Raw genomic sequence first — 23,509 nt, 5'->3', positions numbered from 1 at the left:
TTGATTGAAGTGTATAAGATCCTGAACGGTATTGACAAGGTGGACGTGGAAAGGATGTTTCCTCTTCTGGGTGAGTCCAGAACTAGGGAGCACTGTTTTAAAATTAGGGGTTGCCCTTATAGGAGAAAAATAAGGAGAACTTTTTTCTGTCAGAGAGTAGTGTGACTTTGGAACTCTGCCTCAGAGGGCGGGGTAATTGAATATTTATAAGCCAGAGGTAGATAGATTCTTATTAGGCAAGGTTATTAGCCATGATCTTAATGAATGACAGAGCAGGCTTGAAGGGCGAATGGCATACTTCTGCTCCTATTTCTTATGTTCGTGTGTGCAATGGCCACCCCTCTCCAACCCTGATGGGCCCCCAAACCCTCTCCAATCCCCAAACCCACTCCAACCCCCAAGGACCCCCCAAATACACCCCAACACCCACACAACCCCACCCCCCCCGTCTCCAAGCCCACAAGACCCCGAACCAACGGGCAACAACCCCAACCCCTATCCCCACAGGCAAACCCCTCCAACCCCTGCCCCCATGGGCAAACCCCTGCCCCCATGGGCAACCCCATCCCCCCAACCCCTGTCCCCATGGGCAACCCCCTCCCCCCCAAACCCCTACCCCTTCGGGCAACACCTCCAGCTCCTACCCTCACAGGCATCCCCCCAAGCCCTATCCCCACAGGCCGCACCCCACTGGGCCCCTCCAATCCCTATCCCCATAAATCCCTAACTCCATGCACTCTGCCGTCCCCACAGTCCCTACCTCCATGCGTTCCCCACTTTGCCCCCCCAATCCCTTTCCCATGGGTTTCCCAACACCTATCTCCAGCCACCAACCCACACCCATGTGTGCCACTAAACCCTATGCCCACGTGCCCTCCCAACCTCTACCCACACCCTGACATGCCCCAACCCCTACATCTGTTCCCCAACCCCTCCCTCCATTGGTGTCCAACCCCTACCCCAACTCCAACTCCTGCCCCTATTGAGTGGGAGGAGGAGGGGCACCATCCAACCCCTGACTCTATTTTGGGAGGGGGACACCATCCAACCCGTCTCTATTTTTGGGAGGGGGTCACCATCCAACCCCTGCCCCAATCACCTACTCCTATTCCTACCCCTAAGCACCCACCTACCTCCCACCCCCAAACCCTCAAGTATCCCAAACTACCCCCTATTGTGGGCCGTCACCTTCCATCCATTTGGGGCCCCAACCCTTCCCCCTATTAAAGGCCCCCAGCTCAACAGCCCCCAACCCCTCCCTCCATTGGGAGCCATACACCACAACCCATACTATCACCACCATATGGCACCCCGCCCCGCCAACCAGTACTCCCACATCCAAAAGCCCCCAACATCTCCCCCTATTGGAGGCCCCCATCGCCCTACTCCCATGAGCCCCTCAATCCCAGCCCCGACCCCTCCCCCTATTGTGGGACATTGGCCCCCAAATTCTGCCCCTATTGCGACCAAACATCTATCCCCTATTGGGAGTCCAACCTCAATCCCTACCCCCCAACCACCCATCCCCATTAGGACCCCCTAAACCCCCACCCCCAGGAAACCCTGGCTCCTATTAGGCGCCACCCCTCCCCCTATTGGAGGCCGCGCCACCCAACCCCTCCCATCATTGGAGCCCCACATCCCAACACACAGAGGCCCCCAACCCCTCCTCCTATTGTGGGCTGTGGGCTGCCGCTGCCCCAACCCCAGCCCCAGTCCCACCCCCTATCGGCGGCGGGAGGGAGGCGAACCCCCTCCATGATCCCACAGCCCAATGGTACCGCCGGCACTCCCATTCCGATCTGTGAGGTGGGGCGGGTGACAAGAACCTCGGGGCCGCCCGGTGAACGCACCTTGACGAGCCAGACGCCGGTGTTGAGTTTGACTCCGGTCAGATCCAGTTCCCCTCTCTCGCTCATGGCCGCTCCGTCACTGGCAGCTCGCGCTGCCCGCCGCCATCTACCCGGCAGCCTCTACTCCACGGTGGCCGGCAGGGGACTGAGCGGCCCTGTTTAAAAAAAAACAACGGGTTTCTCGAAATAACTGACAGTCTGCGACAGTAGAAGGCAGCCACAGTCCAGTATCCACCAACTCTTTTTTATTTGTACTATTTCCATTGGTTGTGAGGACCTATTATAATAGTGAACTGGTTTTCAGCTTTCAAGTTGCCTGGACCTACCATGCCTGGTTTAGCCACTCCTACCCATATAAATGTTGGCAGAATACAGATATTAGTCTCTGATGCCAGCAAAACTCAAGCAGAAGACCTTAAGTTCTGGAATTCTGTCCCTGAACTTTCCCTCTTTTAACATGCTCCTTCAAACCTGCTCTTTGACCAAGCGTAACTCCTCCTTTGGCTGGTGTCAGGTTTTTGTCCGATTACATTCCTTGTTAAGCACCTTGGGACATTTTACTTTGTTACATGTTCTCTATTGTTAGGAAATAGAGATAGTTTAAGTAAGTTATATTGGCATTTGTGGATGTTAGGAATGAGTTTTAGCTTTAAAGTTGAAGTTTCATTTGTATTTCTGTAATCTGTGTGTTAAGAAAGGTCAAATTGAGTTTTATTTTCACTTTAAAAAGGTGCCTGCTTTTCTAATGAGAGTTTTACGACTGTAAACTAAGCAAACAAGAGTAGAAAAAAAGTACTCTTGCCTAGCAACAGTGGGCAAGAGAGTCAGGTCCCTCCCACAGGCACACACACACAAGAAGACAAGCAGCAGTTTTGGAAGCTGTTCGAGTTCAGTTAGTTTTGAAAGTAGCTGCCAGGAGAGACTGGAGCAGAGGAGACAGATAGCAAGTCCCAAGCTAAAGAAAAACCCCAAGAATCCAGGGGAGTGGAACAGGAGAAAGTCCCAAGAAGACCTTCTATCCAAAGGAAGGACAGGAATCTCGAAAAGGTCCTGTTAAGTGATGTTAAGAGTGAGGGGCAGAGAGAAATGCTCCAAGCTTCAGATTTAAAGAGACAAAAGATGAAGATAGATTTAAAGTGAGAACAGCTTGCAGGAGGCAAGACAGTCTAAAGAGACAACTGAAGGTCTGTAACTCTTTGCTATGGGCACGTGAAGCAGTGGTACTGTTGACGGCTGAGGCAGTGAGAGAGAAGACAGCTTGAATGCATGTGGTGACCCAGGGAAGAAGAACATCGGAAGGAGAGTTCAAAACCCTGGAGGTGAACCCTTGCCGAAGACGTCTGAGAGAAAGCATTGGTTTGGGAAAAGATTCCAAAGTGAGTTCTTGGAGAGTGGAGGTTGGAAACCCTCGTGTGAAAGACGGAGCGCAGTGAGACTGGTTGGCTCACAGTATTACAAGCATCTGGAGAGGGGGAGGAGTTGAGAAGAGATCCATAGCATCTGGTTGAGGTGGCATCCATCACTTGGTTTCAGAGTGTGGTGCGTCTGACCACAGGATGCCTATTGGTTTACATGCACTGTGTATTTACTGTGAACACTAAACTATAAGATAGCTTTTGTAACTTGTGTTATCCTTATAAATCTGTATATATCTGTAAAGGTGTAGTTGTGGGTGAAGGAGTACAGTAATATAATTCATCTTTCCTTGTTGAATAAACGTTTTATGCTTTTGTTAAAAGTTCATCGGCTGACCTGTGTGAATCTGCTCATTAGCTACTCTGTATGTATCTAAACAATCAAAAATAAAAGTCAGGGTCTATCATCTGGGTTCCATTCTGGGATCAGGCTTGTCCAAGGGTAACCTCAGCTGGGCCCATAACACTATACACAAGTTGTTGTTTTATAAAATTACTTTTCATCTCCCTTGGTTCAAACATGGACAAAAGAGCTAAACTCCAGAGGTGAGGCGAGAGTGATAAAAACAAAATACTGCAGATGCTGGAAATCTGAAACAAAAACAGAAAATGCTGGTAAAACTCAGCAAGTCCGACAGCATCTGTGGAGAGAGAAACATAGTTGACATTTTGAGTCTGTATGACCCTTCAGAGCTACAGAGAGATAGAAACGTGATGAAATTTATACTATTTAAGGTGGGTGGAGCAGGTGAAGCTGGATAGAAGGCCAGCAATAGGTGGGGGCAAAGTTGAGATTGACAAAGATGTCATGATGGTTCAAGGTGAGAGTGACTGCCCTTAACGTCAAGGCAGCATTTGACTGAGTGTGACATCAAGGAACCCGAGCAACACTGGAGTCAATGGGAATCAGGGGGAAAACGCTCCACTGGTTGGTGTCATATCTAGCACAAAGGAAGATGGTCGTGGTTGTTGGGATTAATCATTGCAATTCCAGGACATCACTGTAGGAGTTCCTCAGGGTAGTATTCTAGGCCCAACCACCTTCAGTTGCTTCATCAATGACCTTCTTTCCATTATAAGATGAGAAGTGGGGATGTTCGCTGATGATTGCACAATGTTCATCACCATTTATGACTCCTCAGGTACTGAAGCAGTCCATGTCCAAATGCGACAGGACCTGAACAATATCCAGCCTTGGGCTGACAAGTAACATTCGTGCCACACAAATGCCAGACCATGACCACCTCCAACAAGAAAGAATCTAACAATTACCCCTTGACATTCAATGGTATTACCATTGCTGAATCTACCACAATCAACATCCTGGGTGTTGCCATTGATCAGAAACTGAACTGGACTAATCATATAAATACTGTGTCCACAATAGCAGGTCAGAGGCTAGGAATCCTGTTAGGAGTAACTCACCTCCTGGCTCCCCAAAGTCTGTCGACCATCTATAAGGCACATGTCAGGAGCGTGATAGAATACTCTCCACTTGCCTGGATGAATGCAACTCCAACAACTCTCAAGAAGCTTGACACCATCCAGGACAAAGCAGTCCACTTGATTGGCACCTCATCCACAAACATTTACTCCCTCCACCACCAATGCACAGTAGTAGCAGTGTGTACCATCTACAAGATGCACTGCAGGACCTCACCAAGGCTCCTTAGACAGCACCTTCCAAACCCGCAACCACTACCATCTAGAAGGACAAGGGCAGTAGACGTATGGGAACACTAATACCTGGAAGCTCCTCTCTAAGTCACTCACCATCCTGACTTGGAAATATATCACCGTTCCTTCACTGTCACTGGGTCAAAATCCTGGAACTCCCTAACAGCACCGTGGGTGTACCTACACCACATGGACTGCAGCAGTTCAAGAATACAGCTCACCACCATCTTCTCAAGTGTAATTGGGGAATGAGCAATAAATGCTGGTTTAGCCAGTAAAGCCCACCAGCCTGGCCAGCTCACAAGCTACCAGATACTTTTGATTTCAATTTCACAACTTACCTTGGTGGCATTTGAATTTCTTTTTCTTTCAAGGGATGTCAGCATCGCTGGCAAGGTATGTTTGTTGCTTATTCCCAATCGCTCCGGAAACTCATGAACTCTGGGGCGCTCATCCGATACCATAACTACCAAGCCTCACTACTCCATTTTCCCTCGTCCGATCCCTGCTGAATCAAAAACAGAAAAATGCTGGAAATATTCAGTAGGTTATGGCTGCATCTGTGGAGTTAACGTTTCAGGTCTGTGCAGCATCTGTGCAGAGGGTTAACGTTTCAGGTCTGTGACACAGGTCTGAAAAGTTAACTTTCTCTCCACATATGTGGAATATTTCCAGCATTTTCTGTTTTTATTTCAGGTTTCCAGCTTCTGCAGAATTCTGCTTTTCCCTTCTGAAGCAATTGGCCATTGCAGGGATGAAAGTCACAGCCCCCTTTTGACACGGCATTCTTGCATAAGCCTAGACATTGTGTTGGAAAGCTATTCCAACATAGGAGGGCATCACTGCTGTGTGTTCCTGTCATCACGTGACAAGCACTCCTGCACTCTGAACAGCGGAGACAGGGGGAAAAGGATGTCAATGAATAATGGTTAGGGCAGGGAACATTCATTTTTCCTTTCTCTATGCCACTTGTAGTAGAATCATTAGCTAATTCAGCACAGACCGAGGACTAAGTTCCACATCACGCAGTGGGTTTATACACTATACCATGAGTTCCACCATGGAAACATTAGGGGCCAGAACACAGAAAATCCAATCTAGTTGCTCAGTTTTCCTATTGGTGGCAGCACTAACATCTGCCTGGGTCACCATCTCCTCCTGCATGATGCTGTCAGTACTTCTCACTGGCCAGCCTTCAAAGGTGGCTGTGAAACAGTAGTCCAAGCTCCAGAAGTCCTGGCTTTCATCAGGAGAGAAGCTCTAGTACAGCTTTAGCACTAGTGCTGTTGTTGAGGGGACAAGGGAGGAAAATTCATCCAAGACATGGGCTTCAGAGAAACCCAGGTGGACAGGCCATCATTAACATGGTTTCATCCATTGCACCAACACTTTGCAGAGTCACTCTGCTCATGCACTTGGACTGACAAACTGTTCCAAATGTTCTAATCCCAGCAGGGCCCACCACAGATGTATTCAAATATTGAAAAATTTGTGACATTCTTCCCCAAAAGGCTGACGATGCTGGACCCTTGGAGCTTTCAAGATTGAGAAAAGGCTTTTATGAGGTAAGGCTATTGGGAGATATGGAGTCGTCAGGTAAATGGAATGGAGGTGCAGATCAGCTAAGATCTAACTGATTAATGGCACAGGCCTGAGGGGGGCTACATCCTGTTTCTCTGAGAAATCCCCTCAGAATCACTGTACATGCACTCACTCTGCACATCATTGGGATGGGCTAGGCTGAGAAAGTACGTGGCTGCAGGCTCCACCTTGTGTCCACCCACATGGGCTTTGTATCCAGTTTTAACCACAGAACAAAGAGAATGTGGCAAACAAGAACCCACTAAAAAGCATAAATAAAACTGTTTCACCTTTATTCAGGTTAATCAAAATTAAACAAAGAATACTTTATAACAAGAGATCTGCTATTCATACGACACATCAGTTTGAAACATTATAGTTACAATACAGAAATATTACAACAGACTTAAACTATAGACTGACTGCAGTTGCTCTAAATCTGCAATTTGCCAGTAATTTTTTTCTTTTTTTACAGAAACATGTTGCTTTTTCCATGTGAAAATCTGGTGTTAAGCTCCTTAGACTTCTTGATCAGGGCTTTCTTCTGGGCTTCATCAAACCGGTGAACCTGCAGATCCTGTTCACGATCAAACGCCCGTCGCTCCTGGGGTCTGTCCTTCTCGACTTCTGCTTTTCTCTTCAACTTCTTGCTGTGCATATCGAGGAGGGACTCCGATCGTCTAGATTCCTTGAAAGAACAACAACAAAAAAATTGGTCGCCATTTCTAACACAAGCACAGCCCCTTTTCTCATCCTGGATATTACAGCCACTGAGGCCCCTGGCAAAGGAAACCAAGAGACTCAAGCGCACAAACCCATTTAGTACCATGATGCTCCAAGTCACAGGCTAGGAATTCACACCAATGGTGGCCGACTGCTCACGCTAGCTTTACAATGTGCTTTATCTCACTGAAAATACTAATCTGATGGGAAACACCCTCCCAGAACATGGGCTCAGGTTATACTCGGAATGGTGCAACAACTTGGAGGAAGGGCTGAAAGTTTTTTTTTTATTAATTCACGGGATGTGGGCTTCACTGGCTGAGCCAGCATTTATTGCCCATCCCTAGTTGCCCTTGAGAAGGTGGTGGTGAGCTGCCTTCTTGAACCACTGCTGTCCATGTAGTGTAGGTACACCCACAGTGCAGTTAGGAAGGGAATTCCAGGATTTTGACCCAGCTAAAGTGAAGGAACTGCAATATATTTCCAAGTCAGGATGGTGAGTGACTTGAAGGGGAACTTCCAGGTGGTGGTGTTCCCTTGTGTCTGCTGCCCTTGTCCTTCTAGATGGTAGTGGACTTGGGTTTGGAAAGTACTGTCTAAGGAGCCTTGAACTCATGCAGTGCATCTTGTAGATGGTACACACTGCTGCTATTGTGCGTCGGTGGTGGAGGGAGTGGGTGTGGTGCCAGTCAAGTGGGCTGCTTTGTTCTGGATGGTGTCAAGCTTCCTGAGTGTTGTGGGAGCTGCACTCATCCAGGCAAATGGGGAGTATTCCATCACACTCCTGACTTGTGCCTTGTAGATAGTGGACAGGCCTTGGAGAGTCAGGAGGTGAGCTACTCGTCGCAGGATTCCTAGCCTCTGACCTGCTCTTGTAGCCACAGTATTTATATGGCTAGTCCAGTTCAGTTTCTGGTCAATGGTAACCCCCAGGATGTTGATAGTGGAGGATTCAGTGATGGTAATGTCATTGAATGTTAAGGGGCAATGGCTAGATTCTTTCTTGTTGGAGATGGCCATTGCCTGGCACTTGTGTGGCGCAAATGTTACTTGCCACTTGTCAGCCCAAGCCTGGATATCGTCTAGCTTTTCTGCATTTGGAAATGGACTGCTTCAGTATCTGAGGAGTTGTGAATGGTGCTGGACATTGCAGCGGACATCCCCACTTCTGACCTTATGATGGAAGGAAGGTCATCGATGAAGCAGCTGAAGATGATTGGGCCGAGGACACAACCCTGAGGAACTTCTGCAGTTCCTGGAGCTGTGATGACTGACCTCCAACAACCACAACCATCTTCCTTTGTGCTAGGTTTGTGCTAGGAGAGTCTTCCCCATGATTCTCATTGACTCTAATTTTGCCAGGGCTCCTTGATGCCACACTCAGTCAAATGTGACTTTGATGTCAAGGGCAATCACTCTCACCTCACCTCGGGAGTTCAGCTCTTTTGTCCATATTTGAACCAAGGCTGTAATGAGGTCAGGAGCTAAGTGGCCCTGGTGGAACCCAAACTGGGCATCAGTGAGCAGGTTATTGTTATGTAAGTGCCGCTTGACAGCACCATTGATGACCCCTTCCATTACTTTACTGATTATCGACAGTAGACTGATGGGGCGGTAAATGGCTGTGCTGGATTTGTCCTGCTTTTTGTTTCCAGATAGCCGGGTAGATGCCAGTGTTTTAGCTATACTGGAACAGCTTGGTTAACGGTATGGCAAGTTCTGGAACACAGCACAATTTCTGAATATTGTCAGGACCCTTGGTCTTTGCACTATCCAGTGCCTTCAGCTGTTTCTTGATATCACTTGGAGTGAATCGAACTGGCTGAAGACTGGCATTTGTGATGCTGGGGACCTCCGGAGGAGACTGAGATGGATCATCCACTCAGCACTTCTGGCTGAAGATTTTAGCAAATGGTTCAGTCTTATCTTTTGCACTGATGTGTCGGGCTCCCCCAATATTGAGGATGTGGATATTTGTGGAGTCTCCTCCTTCAGTGAGTTGTTTAATTGTCCATCATCATTCGCAACTGGATGTGGCAGGACTATGGAGCTTAGATCTTATCCGTTGGTTGTAGGATCGTTTGGCTCTATCTATCACTTGCTGCTTATGCTGTTTGGCAAGTGGATTACACAAGTAATCCAGTGTTGTAGCTTCACCAGGTTGACACCTCATTTTTAGGTATGCCTGGTGCTGCTCCTGGCATGCCCTTCTATACTCTTCATTGAACCAAGGTTGATCCCCTGGCTTGATGGTAATGGGGGATATGCCGAGCCATGAGGTTACAGCTTGTGTTCGAGTACGATTCTGCTGCTTATGGTCCACAGCGTCTCATGAATGCCCAGTCTTAAGTTGCTAGATCTGTTCTAAATCTATCCCATTTAGTGCGGTGGTAGCGCTACACAACACGATGGAGGTTATCTTCAATGTGAAGATGGGACTTCATCTCCACAATGACTGTGCGGTGGTCACTATCGGTACTGTCATGGACAGGTGCATATGATGAGGATGAGGTCAAGTATGTTTTTCCCTCTTGTTGGTTCCCTCACCACCTGCTGCAGAACCAGTCTAGCTATGTCATTTAGGACTCGACCAGCTCGGTCAGTAATGGTGCTATCAAGCCACTCTTGGTGATGGACATTGAAGTCCCCCAACCAGACTGTGAGACAGCTCTCCCAAATTTGGCACTAGCCCCATATCTTAGTAAGGAGGGCTTTGCAGGTCGACAGGGCTGAGTTTGCCATTGTCGTTTCTGGTGCCTAGGTCGACGCCAGGTGGTTCGTCCGGTCTCATTCCTTTCTTGAGACTTTGTAGCGGTTTGTTACAACTGAGCGGCTTGCTAGACCATTTCAGAGGGTATTTAAGAGTCAAGCACATTCCTGTGGGTCTGCAGCCAGACCAGATTCCCTTCCCTAAAGGATATTAGTGAAAAAGGTGGGTGTTTTTTTCTTTTTATAACAATCAACAATGGTTCTATGGTCATCATTAGACTTTTAATTCCAGATTTTTATTGAATTCAAATTCCACTATCTTCTGTGGCGGGATCCAAACCTGGGTCCTCAGAACATTACCCTGGGTCTCTGGATTACTAATCCAGCAACAATACCATTACGCCATCGCCTCCCATGAATAAAGTTGAAAACATTTATTTTATCTCTCCCCCCACCAAGTACCAATAGCAACCAATAAACCACAGGTCCTTGAAGGTGGCAGGGCAGGTGCACAAGGTGGTCAAGGAAGCATATGGAATGCTTTCCTTTATTGGGCAAGGTATTGAATACAAAAGCAGGGATGTAATGCTTGAACTGTACAAAACGCTGGTTAGGCCATAGTTGGAATTTTGTGTCCAATTCTGGTCACATTACAGGAAGGACATACTTGCTCTGGAGAGAGTGCAGAGGAGATTTATAAAATTGTTACAAGGACTTGAAAATTGTAGCTATGAGGAGAGATTGGGTAGGCTAGGGTTGTTTTCCTTGGAACAAAGGAGGCTAAGGGGTGACCTAACTAAGGTATACAAAATTATGAGGGGTCTAGATAGAGCAGACAAGAAAGACCTGTTTCCCCTAGCTGAGGGATCAATTACCAGCAGGCATAGATTTAAGGTGATTGGTAGAAGGATTAGAGGGGAGATGAGGAAAATTTTTTCACCCAGAGGGTGGTGGGTGTCTGGGATTCACTGCCTAAGTTGGTGGTTGTGGCTGAAATGCTCAATTCATTTAAAAAGGTACCTGGATTGGCATCTGAAGTGCTGTAACCTGCAAGGCTTTGGACCAGACACTGGAAAGTGGGATTAAAAGGAGCAGTTTATTTTCTCTCTTCAGACAAGATGGGCTGAATGGCCTCTTTCTGCACCGTAACTTTTCTGTGGTACTATGTAACGATTCTTAGAACATTCATCAGAGTCACACATCAGCCTACTCTCCTCCTTCAAAGGTTAAAAGTGCAGGTCAATGTCATGGGTACATTCTTGAAACCAAAATTCACTCCAAACACTTCCTCTTCAGAATGGACGGCCTTTGAAGTTAAAAAAATTGAACTTAGCATTGTTTCCTTAGAAATAGTAGTTCTGTTTTGGACTACATTATTTTAAAATGGGAGGCACAATTTAAAAAGGCTGTTACAATTTTCAAAGTTTAAGTACATATTGCATTATTTTTGGATATAAAACAAACGCTTACATTGTACGATGCCACCTCTTTGGCCATCCGTTTATCTCTTTCAGAGAGACTGGGCCGATGAGGTTCCTTTGCTGGGCAGTCTTTGGCTTTTGATGTTTCCTGAGGGAGGAAAGCAAATAAAGGTGACAACAGTTACCCAGGCAGAATCTCCTCAGAGAAAATGACTTTAAAAAATTTCAGGGCAAAAGCTGTGGCTATATATAGTGACACCATGAATCCCAACCAGAATGCAGATGGTAGGGTAATTTCCCTGTCAATCATGGCTGGTCTGTCAGTAAATATATTGATCTGTGTTAAGTAACTATCCTCCACTCACTGCATTTTGCTGGAGAAATAATCCTGCTTTTATCAGGAGACTTTGCTCCAGTTTTGGACATGTGTTCTGTTTGCTGCACTTTATAGGACCTGTGTTTAGGTAGGCTCTGCTGAGTAGATAGACTGTTTGCTATAAGACCCACTCCGCCTCTAACTCATTGGTTAACAAAGTGCTGTCAAATACTCACTTCAGTCAAAGCAAGTTACCCTGCACCAGCAGCTTTAAACTCAAGATGGCTCACAAGCTCCTGCTAAGTGAATGACATACAAAGTGCCCCCTGAAAAATCCTCTTGTATCAATCTTACTACAATATTCACACTAGAAAACTGCAGAACATCTGAAATTAGACCTCATTTAATACCAGCCACCTTCAAAAAAGGAAACAAAAGTGGTCTGACATCTCTCCACGCTTCTCCTTGCTTAACCAGACTACCGTCAGAAGGATTTGATTTTTTTTCTCTTTCTCCTCTTTTCACAGTAAGTGACATTATTCTCTGAGCACTCCCGACTCTTGAAATAATGTTGCATTCAATCTAATCTACCTGGAGTTCAGATTTTCCCTCCCTAATACAGAAATGTGTCTCCAGCTTTTGAGGTATAATTTGAGAGTGCTAGCAGGGTAGAGAAGAAACTCTCCACAGCAATGACACAGTTATTGCTGGTGAATATTCTAAAATTGGCAGTCACTGTGTCCCATCCCCAATGATGGGGTAATTTTCCCTTGAAACACTGACCTAGTTCATACATAGACTCTCAACCCTGACCCCAGATCAGGGCCATAAATCCATTTCCCTCACACACGGTCCCCTGCCTCCTCCACACACGCTCAGGCCCTTGCCCACCCCTTGTGCGCACGCACCCTCCAACGCCCTCCTCTCCCATGCATGCCCCCCCAACGCGCTGCCCCTGCTCTCCCCTCATGTGTGCGAGCCCCCTGCCCTTGCACATGCTGCCCTGCCTCCTCCCGTGCATACGCATGCCCCTGCCTTGCTTGCTGTGCCGCCGCTTGTCGCGCCCCACCAACTCGCTCGCCCGTGACCCCGTTTGACACACCCCCCCCCCCGGCCTCTCATGCCACTGCACACCACCCCCACCTCGTGCGCCGTCGCTCCCCCCCCCCGTCTCGCACGTCACTGATTGCGGTCACTCTTTTCTGGTGCATTGCCACTCGCGGCTACTCTCTCCTCACGCGCTGCTTTTTGCGTGCACTCTCCCCTCTCTTTTGAGACCAGCTTGTGCTGCATGCAACCCCAGCCCAGTATCTGTAGCTGCTGTGTCTGCTATGGTCTGCAGCTAGGCCTGGCTCACCTGGCCTGATCCCCTTGCACAGCGAATGAGAGGCTGTCTCATAAGCTTGTCACTGTGCTCCCCATCTGTACCTCACCTTCACCCCTGTTCACAAGAAACTGCATTCAACCTGACTGTATTTAATCAGCATCAGTGTATGGACTGCACAGGGGAGTATCAATGTACAATTTTGGAACAATGTAGCTGATTTCCCATACTGCAATGTATAGTACTGTCAAAGTAATACCATCACTATATATATGTAGTGGACATGTATTCTATTCTCCAGCGAGTTCAACAAAACTTTTAAAAAGCTGTACAGTTTTCACTGTCATGCGCTTCACAGAATGATGCAGCACAGGAGGAGGCCATTCAGCCACTCTCTACCTGTGGCTCTACCTCTTTGGTAAAGCCACCCAATTGATCCCATTGCCCTATTCATTTCCCCACAGCCATGCATTTCCCACCAACCCCCACTCTTTTGAAAGTTACGACTGAATCTGCTTTGTCGAACACTAGGTTTCCCGAAATTTGCTACTTTGGCTATACTCTGCTTTACACTTCGACAAGAAGTTTCATTTCAATCAGAATAGGCAGGTGAATCAATGACTGAAGCACCCCCACACTATCTCATCGCCCCACAATGGAACAAGTTACTGCCATCCAGGTTTCTATACAATTAGCTACGACAAACGGCTCCCAGAAGGATCTTGCTGACGCAAAATTGAAAACAAGTCCCAATAAAATATTAAAAATCTTAATGTCTGCACCCACTTCCTTTAAGTGTCACACTTAATTCCTGCAATGCTTTCCTTGCAATGCTGTTGAGACCAATTGTGGTGTTGTGAAACCAGGGATCCAATGCTATCTGGGAGCCATTCAAATCTAGCAAGAGCAAGTCAACAATCAGAAAATTGCGGCCCTACCTGAGCTTTCTTTTCCTTGTCAGCTGGAGTATCTGTCCATATGGAGCGGTCAGATGACTCTCCATTCGCACGCCTCTTAAATGTTCTTGCGCCCAGGCCTATGTTTTGTAAGACCGGTGGAAGCTCAGTCATCCAAGACTCTCTGGCCTGTTTCTGGGTATCATCCTGACAGATAAAGACAATGGGAAAACACGGAGGTAAATTTTAGACCTTGGATGAAACAAACGATCCGCGCCCGAAAACAGAAATGCAAAGCCTCGTCCAATGCACCGAGACCAGAACCGGGCAGAATTAAATAAGGTAATTTCTCTGTGATAAGGGAATGCTGAAAGATGAGTTTTAGAATAGGTGTTAGATTCTCCAATCAAAGCACATCATACTTTTAAATATGATTCTACAGGTTCTCAGGTCTGGTTCTGTAACAGCGGAATTCCATTGATCACAGAGAAGGGAGGAGGCTAGAAGAGAAGCTATTTGTCAATATGCAGCACGCAATGTCCTGTGACACAGCTTATGGGAAACAAATATCCACAGCCCATGCAGTAACTATAGGAAGCAGTTGTTCTCTTACCGCATTACCAGAAGCCAGCTTTTCTTTCATTCTGTTCGCTCTGCGTTCAATATCTGCCACCATGTTGCTTTCAGCAGCAGCTGCTGAGGGCATTGGGCCGATTAGGGCCTCCTCGTCACTGTCTTCTTCTGCGTACTATAAAACACAAACATGTCGGAACTTACAAAGCTAGGTTGTTACATCCATTGCTTCTGTTGACAAGAAATGACAGGGGATTGGTGGGTGGGTGGGGGGGAGATTTTTGATTTGAAGGCCCATGGAGAGTCAAACCAAGATAATGTTTCAGCTCATCAAGTATATGCTGTACAGCAGATCTGTGCTGCCTGTGGGTAGGACATATCCTAGCAACCACTGAACCAGATGGATTTTATGACAATCCAGTGGTTTCATGGACACCATTACAGAATAAATTTCAGGTTTATTTAATTAACTGAATTTATATTCCCCAGCTGCTGTGGTGGGATTTGAACTCGGATCACTGGCTTATTAGTCAAGGCCTCTAGATTACTAGACCCATAAAATAACCATAGATTCTGGATCCCACGATGTTTCATGGACAAGGAAACCTCCTGCTGATTACCAATGGCTGTGCTCCCTCAGCTGATGAATCAGTACTCTTCCATGCTGAACACCACTTGGAAGAAGCAAGGGTAGTGAGAGCACAGAATGTACTCTGCGTGGGGGACTTCAATGCCCATCACTAAGAGTGGCACCACAGCACCAATACTAACTGAGCCCTGAAGGCCATAGCTGCCAGACTGGACCTGTGGCAGATGGCGAGAGAACAATCACTTAATCTTGTCATCAGCAATCTACCCATCAGAGACGCATCTATCCCGTAATATACCCACAATGCAAGAACTAAGGTGCGTGCAGCTTTTCCTTGATCAAAGCATATCTCATAAAGCATGTTAAGATGTTATGTAAATTTTGAGACCCATTCCGAGGAAAATGAGGCATGACAGTGCCAGCTACACCCCTAATCAACATGAGCCACAACAGCCCAACGTTGGCATTTTGCTCATACCCCTTGCTATGCATTAGGGCAGGTGCTGTACTACAATTTACATCCATCCTGTCCCCATCAAACCTCAGCATCAACAAGACCTTATGATGAGGCCACTTCATAGCAGTCACAGACTGATCTTCATCATCTGCTCCCTGCTGGAAAAAGCATCTACACTGAGAACGAGTGAGCACAGGATTGAACAGAGTGGTGATGCCCCGTGTGGTCAAATAGCCAGCCTGCAATTATCAAAAGGTTTTCTCTCAGTCATACCCAGGTGGGCTCAATAGAAAAGGAAATAGAATACAGGAATCAGGTCTCAGGTCTTAATTTACATCATATCCTGCTTTGTTAGGTTTAACAACTTTCTCTAATTAGGTCCAATATACTCATTGCATCTCAGCTTCCATCCCAAGCCTCTATTGACACTGCTCCATGACTAGCATGGGTTCAGCTCCAGAGAAACTCAGGTCTTCCCTCCATATGAGGTCAATCTCCATTCTGCACAATGCAGGCTGGGAGAGAATCGGAGGGAATACTAACTCCCCTTGCTGCCTCCCCCCTATCTCTCCTTGCTTTCACCAATCTGCTGTAAAGTATTTTAGGAAGAAAATAGGTTATAGTAAAGCCGCTTTAAGGAAGAACAAGAGTGCTCTGGGTTCTGCACTGCTCAGAGTCACAGCAAAGTGTACCAAAAGTGACAGAAAGGAGATTCCTGTACTTCAGTCAGTGACAAATGATATCAAATCAGCAGCAACATCAAAACTACTGAGTTGGAAAGGTTTCTTAAATCCTACTTACCGATGTGCTTAAACTTGAGGGTACAGCTGGTTCTCTCTCTTTTTCTGACCTACTGAATCCAGGTGGTAATGCGGGACCTATAAAAGGCCTAAAGAAAAAAAAAGCGCAACAAGTGAATCTTCAGATCAGGATCGAGCTCTCTGGCAGTACACAGTTAAGGGCTTCAGTCTTTGAATACCAGGTCTGCAGATTTAGTGATGTGAATGCAGCCCCAGGTGAAGCTGCTGGCCCAACAACTTTATCCCCAGGTTTGCCATGCCAGGAACATAATCCAGCATATGGAAACAGGAGGAAAACAAAAAAGTTTTAAGATTATTTTTTTAGGCTGGGGGCAGGGCAGGGTGGGGTGGTTGCACATCCACAAATGTTGCAGCATTTCACTATCAAATGCTGTGCTCATCTTTTTGAAGAATGAGGCTGTCACTGTGTTGTGAATGCTACCCTCAAAAACTCAAGAGTTTTTCTTGTCTATTTTCCTTCCTAAACATCCAGTTTGTGCTGCCAGGGGAACTGCAAACCATACGTGAGGAGGAACGCACTGGGAAACGTCCCAACATTCCTGAGGGAAAATGGGAAGATCTGCAGTCTTGCTAGCTATGACTCAGTTTATAGTACTCTCCCCTCGGAATCACAAAGCCGTGGATTCAAGTTCCACTTCAGAGTTCTGAACACTAAATCCAGGCTGACACTCCAGTGTAGTACTGAGGGAGTACTGTACTGTCAGAGGTGCTGTCTTTCCTATGATATAATAAACCAAGGCCCATCAGGCTATCTTGGGTGTTACAGATCCCATGGCAATATTTCGGAGTACCACAGGGGTGTCATCCCCAGTGTCCTGGTCAATACTTATCCCTCATCCAACATCACTAAATCAGATTATTTGATTATTATCACACTGCTTTTAGTGGGAGCTTGCTCTGCATAAATTGGCTGCCAGGTTTCCTACATTACATCAGTGATTATACTTCAAGAAGTATTTCATTAACTGTAAAGCACCTTGAGGTGTCCCGAAGCCTTGAAAAGTGTTATTTGAGTGCAGGACTGTCTTTCTTTCACGCGGAGTCACAGATCCTGAGTTAGGATGGGCAACGTTTAAAATCATGGTAGGGCTTTGTAACCTAGCCTGGATACTGTCGCACCAGAGTCACAAATAGCCCAAAAAGATTCAACTCTCCATCCTGTGTGAGTTGCTTCTGGAAGCTGGTGGAAATAAAAGACAGTTATGCTGGGGACCTCTAGTGGCAGAAAGATTGCAGCATCTGAGTGGTTTGAACTGAATCTGAGGGACAACAATAAAACTGTAGCTTCTTTAATGATATCCCATTTACCGCTCAGGCGATTGCTCCCGTTTTGGAAAACCTGGGGGAAGAGCGGGGCCAAAAAATCCATCATCTTCATCATCATCATCCTGGGGGGCAGCAGGCTGCTTGCTGGTTAAGAAAAAGAAGACAGCATTACTATGCAACCAGCCACACGCGCACAGGACCATTGCCGCGCAACCAGCCACACGCGCACAGGACCATTGCCGCGCAACCAGCCACACGCGCACAGGACCATTGCCGCGCAACCAGCCACACGCGCACAGGACCATTGCCGCACAATCAGCCGCGCGCGCGCAGGACCATTGCCGCGCAACCAGCCGCGCGTGCGCAGGACCATTGCCGCGCAATCAGCCACACGCGCACAGGACCATTGCCGTGCAATCAGCCCCGTGCGCGCAGGACCGTCGTCACGCAGCCACGCACACACAGGACCATCGTCGCATAACCAGCATCATCAGTACTGTGGTATACAATAAGGTGAAAGTGACCTTGGGAGTCGTCAACTGACTCCAGACTCCATGGCATCAGGTCAAATATGGGCAAGGAAACCTCCTGATTACCACCTACTGCCTCCCTCAGCTGATGAATCAGTGCTCCTCCATGTTGAACAACACTTGGAGGAAGCACTGAGGGTAGCAAGGGCACAGGATGTTATCAGGGTGGGGTCTTCAACGTCCATCACCAAGAATGGCTCGTTATCACAACTGACCGAGCTGACCAAGTCCTGAGGAACATATCTACCAGGCTGGGCCTGTGGTAGGTGGTGAGAACCAACAAGAGGGAAAAACCTACTAGACTTAGCCTTCACCAATCTATCTGTCACAGATACATCTGTACATGGTAGTATTCGTAGGACTAAACAACTGCAGTCTCTTGTGTCAGCCGTGGTTCAGTTAGTAGCAGTTTTGCCTCTGAATCACAAGGTTGCAGGTTCATGTCCCACTCCATACTTCAGCACAAAAATCTACATTGACATTTGAGTGCATTGCAGAGGGAGTGCTGCATTGTTGGAGGTGCTGCCTTTCAGGTGTGACGGTAAATCTCAGTCCCACCTGCCTGTCTGGTGATTGTAGCGGATCTCACGGCAGTATTTTGAAGAAGATGAGGGGAGTTATCCCGATTATATTTATCCCTCAATCATTATCACAAAAAAATCAACGTTGTTGTTTGTGGGAGCTTGCTATGCACAATATGGCCACTATGTTTCCTACATTACAACTGTGACTACACAAAAGGTGCTTCATTAACCATAAAGCATTTTGAGACATCCAGTAGTCTTGTAAATGCTATATAAATGTAAGTCTTTCTTCCTTGCTGAGGACACTCTCCAGTGTGTTGTGTGGCAGTACCACCAATGATGGGGGGAGCCCAGCACATCAGTAATCTTCAGCCAGAAGTGCCGAGTGGATGACCCATCTTGGCCTCCTCCTGAGGTCCCCAGCATCACAGATGCCTGTCTTCAGCCAATTCGATTCACTCCACGTGATTTCAAGAAATGACTGAAGGCACTGGATACTGCAAAGGCAATGGGCCCTGACAATATTCCAGCAATAGTACTAAGACTTGTGCACCAGAACCAGCTGCACCCCTAGCCAAGCTATTCTAGTACAGCTGCAACACTGGCATCCAAGGGCAATGTGGAAAATTGCCCAGCTTTGTCCTGTCCACAAAAAGCAGCAGAAATCCAATAACTGCCACATCAGTCTACTCTTGATTATCAGTAAGTGATGAAAGGTAGGATTGACTGTGCTACTGACAACTTGTCCATCAAGTTGCATCATGCTTTGAGTCCAAATGTCTTAATGATGGGGCAGAGCGGTGGCAGAGGAGTAAAGAAAAGGAAACAAATCCTGCACTCTGGATCCCGCTACCTCGTGGGGCATCTTGTCCCATGTGCTCAAAAATCAGTGGGTCGAGAATCAGCCTCTTCAGTCACATGAAGATCCATGGCAGAAACTCATGAACCTAAGTAGACATTACCCTCGAATTGAGGGACAACTGATGACAACACAGCAATAACCTGCTCGCCCAAGATCAGTGTGGATTCCACCAAGATCACTTGCTCCTGATCGCAAAACAGCCTTTGGTTCAAAGATGGACAAAGGAGCTGAACTCAAGAGGTGAGATGAGGATGACTGCCTTGACATCAAAGGCAATATTTGACCAAGTGTGGCATTAAGGAGCCCTAGCAAAATTTAAGTCATTGGGAATCAGGGGGAAAACTCTCCACTGGCTGGATTCACACCTAGCATAGAGGAAGATAGTTGTGGTTGTTGGAGGTCAATCATTTCAGTCCTGCTGCAGGAGTTCCTCAAGGTTGTGCCCTAGCCCTACCATCTTCAGCTGCGTTATCAATGACCTTCCCTCCATCAAAAGGTTAGAGTTGGGGATGGTGGTTGCACAATGCTCAGTTCCATTTGCAACTCCTCAGGTAATGAAGCAGTTCGAGATTCACGTGCAGCAAGACCTGGTCAATATTCAACTTTGGACTGATAAGTGGCAAGTAACATTCATAACACACAACTGTCAGGCAATGACCATCTCCAACAAGAGAGAAACCAATCATTTCTCCTTGACATTCAATGGCATTGCTGAAGCCCCCACTATCAACATCCTGGGGTTACCATTGATCAGAAACTGAGCTGGACCAGCTGTATAAATACTGTGGTTGTAAGAGGCTGGGAATTCTGCAGCGAATAACTCACCTCCTGACTCCCCAAGCCTGTCCACCATCTGCAAGGCACAAGTCAGGAGTGTGACGGAATATTCTCCATTTGCCTGGATGAGTGCAGCTCCAGCAACACTCAAGAAGCTTGACACCATCCAGGACATTAAACATTCACTCCGTCTGCAACCACCATCCTGTGGCAGCAGTTTTTAATCATCTACACAATGCACTGCAGTAACTTCAACAGTACCTTCCAAACCTGCAACCGTTACCACGTAAAAGGATAAAGGCATCGCATACATGGGAACACCACCACCTGCAAGTTCCCCTCCAAGCCACATGCCATCCTGACTTGGAACTATATCACCAGTCCTTCACTGTTGCTGGGTCAAAATCCTGGCACTTGGACCACAGTGGTTCAAGAAGGCAGCTTACTACCACCGCCACCTCGTCAATGGCAATAAGGGATGGGCAGTAAATGCTTGCCTAACCAAAGAGGTCAACAATCCATGAACAAATAAAAAACCCTCCAGACAATCAGCACTGTCACAACACAATCAATCCGTTCCATATACAGGAACATAACCATACAATAAACACCAGCACAGCACCGCTGCCACAAACTCAATGTAGTCTATTATGAAGCATGCACACCCAATGTGGTCAGGTCTCTTGATTGATCAGCACTTCTTTACCTGTCTCTTGACTTGCCGTTACATTCCTCTATAGTTAAGTCGGCGGATTTCCTCAACTCCAGTGGTGAGCTTTGCCGCCTCTCTTCAGCACAGCGGATAGTGGCATCCTCATCACCTGAACTGTCAGAGCTCTTGCTCGACTGAAATCCTGGAGGCAATGCTGGTCCTGCAACTGTTACATAATATTGTGACAAAGAATTCTTCACGTACTGGGATAAAATATAGTAATAAAGTATAATCATCAATGATCGCTGCATTCTTGCTCCTAAATTGGAGGTCCAATCCTTGCACCAACTCAAGTCTTTTCCAGCAGTCTAACAGGAGAAAAGACTGGGAGGACAAGATAAAATGGACTGGCAAATTTTCTTTAGCAAAGGCTAGTTACTGGAGCTTAACAGGCTTCGACAGTGTAATGGATATGTCAATAATTCGAAGAACTCAAGTCCAAATACCATTTGATTATATAAGCTTTTAAAAGTTCTGGGAATATAAATTTGGCATGAATAAAAATGACCCACATGGCTGTCAAATTGTTATTATAATCTAATGAGTTCCTTAATGTTTCACTAGGGAGGGAAGCCTGCTGTCTTTGCCCAGCCTGGCCTTGATGTCTAATACCCAAATATTCGAATAAATACAGGGGTTACACAGAGGACTGACACCTGAAATGGACTCCCAGAGATTAGTGGAAACAAAATCCCTGGAATAATTTTACAGGATGGATGGTCCAATGAGTTAAATTCCCATTCTTCATCTTTAAGGGTTGAACAGATACTGAGAAGCCCCTCCCACTCGCTGGAGGGCCAGTAACTGGAGGATACAACAGAACCAGAGATAACACAAAGGAACTTTTTTTTAAACATGGATGAGTTGTGAACTGGAAGATGCTGTCTGAAAGGTGCTGGATACAAAGTAAATAACAACATTCAGAAGGGAATTAGATAAGTACTTGTTCGGGAAAGTTTTACAGGATTATGGGGGAAAGAGCAGGGGAGTGGGCCTAACCTTTCAAAGATTTGGCACAGACACAAAGGGCCAAATGGCCTCAGGGTACTCTATCTTCCATGTGGTTGATGCAGTTTTTAATATATTAGAAATCTTCTGTGCAGCATGCAATTGGTGCAAATCTCTTTTCATTCCAGGGATGAGGATCTTCCATTATGAATATAGATGGGAGAAGTTAGGATTTTATTCCCTGGGGAAAAGAAAGCTGAGTGGAGATTTGATGGGGGTATTCAAAATAGTGAGGGGTCTGGACAGGGTAGATAGAAGAAGGTTGGGTGGGGGGGGGGGGAATCCTGACCCGGGGAGGGGAGTCCTGACCTGGGAAGGGGGGAGAGGGGAGGGGGATCCTGACCTGGGAAGGGGGGAGGGAATCCTGACCCGGGAAGGTTGGGTGGGGGGGGGGGAATCCTGACCCGGGGAGGGGGGTCCTGACCCGGGAAGGGGGAGAGGAGAGGGGATGGGGGGTCCTGACCCGGGAGGGGGGTGGGAGGGATGGGGTCCTAACCCGGGAAAGTGGGGTGGGGGGGGGAGGATCCTGACCCGGGAAGGTGGGGGGGGGGATCCTGACCCGGGATTGGGGGGGGGGGGTGAGGAATGGGGTCCTGATCTGGGAGGGGGGGGGGGGGGTCCTGACCCGGGAAGAGGGGGGGAGGGATGGGGTCCTGACCTGGGAAGGTGGGGGGGTGGGGGGGAATCCTGACCCGGGAAAGGTGGGGGGGGGGGGTGATCCTGACCCGGGAAGGGGGGGGGGGGGGGTCCTGACCGGGGAGGGGGGTGGGAGGGATGGGGTCCTGACCCGCGAAGGTTGGGGTGGGGGGAGAGATCCTGAAGCGGGAAGGTGGGGGGGGGGGGCGGATCCTGACCCGGGAAGGTGGTGGGGGGGATCCTGACCCGGGAAGGTTGGGTGGGGGGGGGGGAATCCTGACCCGGGAAGGTTGGGTGGGGGGGGGAATCCTGACCCGGGAAGGAGGTCCTGACCTAGGGTAGGGGGAAGTGCGGGGAGAGATCAGGACCCGTGGGAGGGGGTATTCGAATGCAGTGGCCCCAACCGTTCCAAAATCGAGTGCACGCACCTGTCTCGTCGAATGCCGCTTTGGAACGCCGCCGGCGGTCGCATTCCGAGTGCTGCTGCTGTCCTCGCGCAGTCCTGTATCCGGGGGGCAGCGCGGGCCCGATCAGCGGCGCCTTCTCCTCGGACATGACGCACTGCAGCTTCCAGCACTCCCCCCGCCCCCTTCTCAGCCGCGCGCTGCTGAAGTATCCTCGCGACCAACCGCCAGAGACATTTACAATTCAACAAACAACAATAAGATCGCTAGTTATTAGGTTTCCTTTCAAAAACGGCATCGAATCGGTGACAACTGAAGGCTGAAAGCTCGATTCCGCTTCACTCAGACAACAATGAGCTTGCGCTAGCTGCAAGTGGAGTCCTCCTGACTCAATCTCCTGGTCTTCCCAAAGCAGCGCCTCCTGTTGGTGGGAAG

The 23,509-nt window shown here is 47.7% G+C and overlaps 2 protein-coding genes across 6 annotated transcripts in view; both read right to left on the bottom strand.

Moving 5' to 3' along the window:
- Positions 1 to 2,009, bottom strand: part of LOC121290517 (general transcription factor IIF subunit 2-like) — a 90,631-nt gene extending 88,622 nt beyond the window's left edge. For 2 of the 3 annotated variants that reach the window (XM_041210972.1, XM_041210971.1), the window contains exon 1: positions 1,854 to 2,009. Coding sequence is in view for 2 of the 3 variants with exons in the window: in XM_041210971.1 (XP_041066905.1) it covers positions 1,854 to 1,919 (66 nt within the window). In the remaining variant the exon portion in view is untranslated. Of the gene's footprint in view, positions 1 to 1,802 lie in introns of all 3 variants that reach the window. The other variant, XM_041210970.1, reaches the window with a different exon arrangement.
- A 4,793-nt stretch (positions 2,010 to 6,802) lies between these two features.
- On the bottom strand, positions 6,803 to 23,459 carry gpalpp1 (GPALPP motifs containing 1). 3 transcript variants are annotated; one of them, XM_041212032.1, is made up of 8 exons: positions 23,099 to 23,458; positions 21,021 to 21,186; positions 17,664 to 17,765; positions 16,336 to 16,423; positions 14,529 to 14,663; positions 13,958 to 14,122; positions 11,429 to 11,527; positions 6,803 to 7,214 (listed from the first exon to the last, which is right to left on the bottom strand). In XM_041212032.1, the coding sequence occupies exons 1-8, from the start codon at positions 23,223 to 23,225 to the stop codon at positions 6,996 to 6,998; spliced, it is 1,101 nt and encodes a 366-aa protein (XP_041067966.1). In that variant the 5' UTR covers positions 23,226 to 23,458; the 3' UTR covers positions 6,803 to 6,995. The 3 variants fall into 3 exon arrangements, with proteins under 3 accessions (XP_041067966.1, XP_041067965.1, XP_041067967.1); XM_041212031.1 differs by having other exon boundaries at positions 21,021 to 21,192; positions 23,099 to 23,455; XM_041212033.1 differs by lacking the exon at positions 6,803 to 7,214 and adding an exon at positions 11,002 to 11,264 and having other exon boundaries at positions 21,021 to 21,192; positions 23,099 to 23,459.
- Between the last annotated feature and the right edge of the window lie 50 nt (positions 23,460 to 23,509).

The sequence above is a fragment of the Carcharodon carcharias genome, chromosome 18 (assembly GCF_017639515.1).
Source record: "Carcharodon carcharias isolate sCarCar2 chromosome 18, sCarCar2.pri, whole genome shotgun sequence".
Taxonomy (NCBI): Eukaryota; Metazoa; Chordata; class Chondrichthyes; order Lamniformes; family Lamnidae; genus Carcharodon; species Carcharodon carcharias.
Note: the sequence above shows the minus strand (reverse complement) of the source record. Positions and strands in the feature narration are given on the sequence as shown.

Bases quoted from the DNA above. Each gene is read 5' to 3' on its own strand.
- gpalpp1 (XM_041212031.1), bottom strand. From the start codon at position 23,225: ATGTCCGAGGAGAAGGCGCCGCTGATCGGGCCCGCGCTGCCCCCCGGA. The intron at 21,193-23,098 runs GTGCGTGCACTC...ATTATGTAACAG, and splicing joins AGCGGCATTCGACGAGACAG to TTGCAGGACCAGCATTGCCT. The intron at 17,766-21,020 runs GTAAAGAAGTGC...TTTCTTAACCAG, and splicing joins AACGGCAAGTCAAGAGACAG to CAAGCAGCCTGCTGCCCCCC.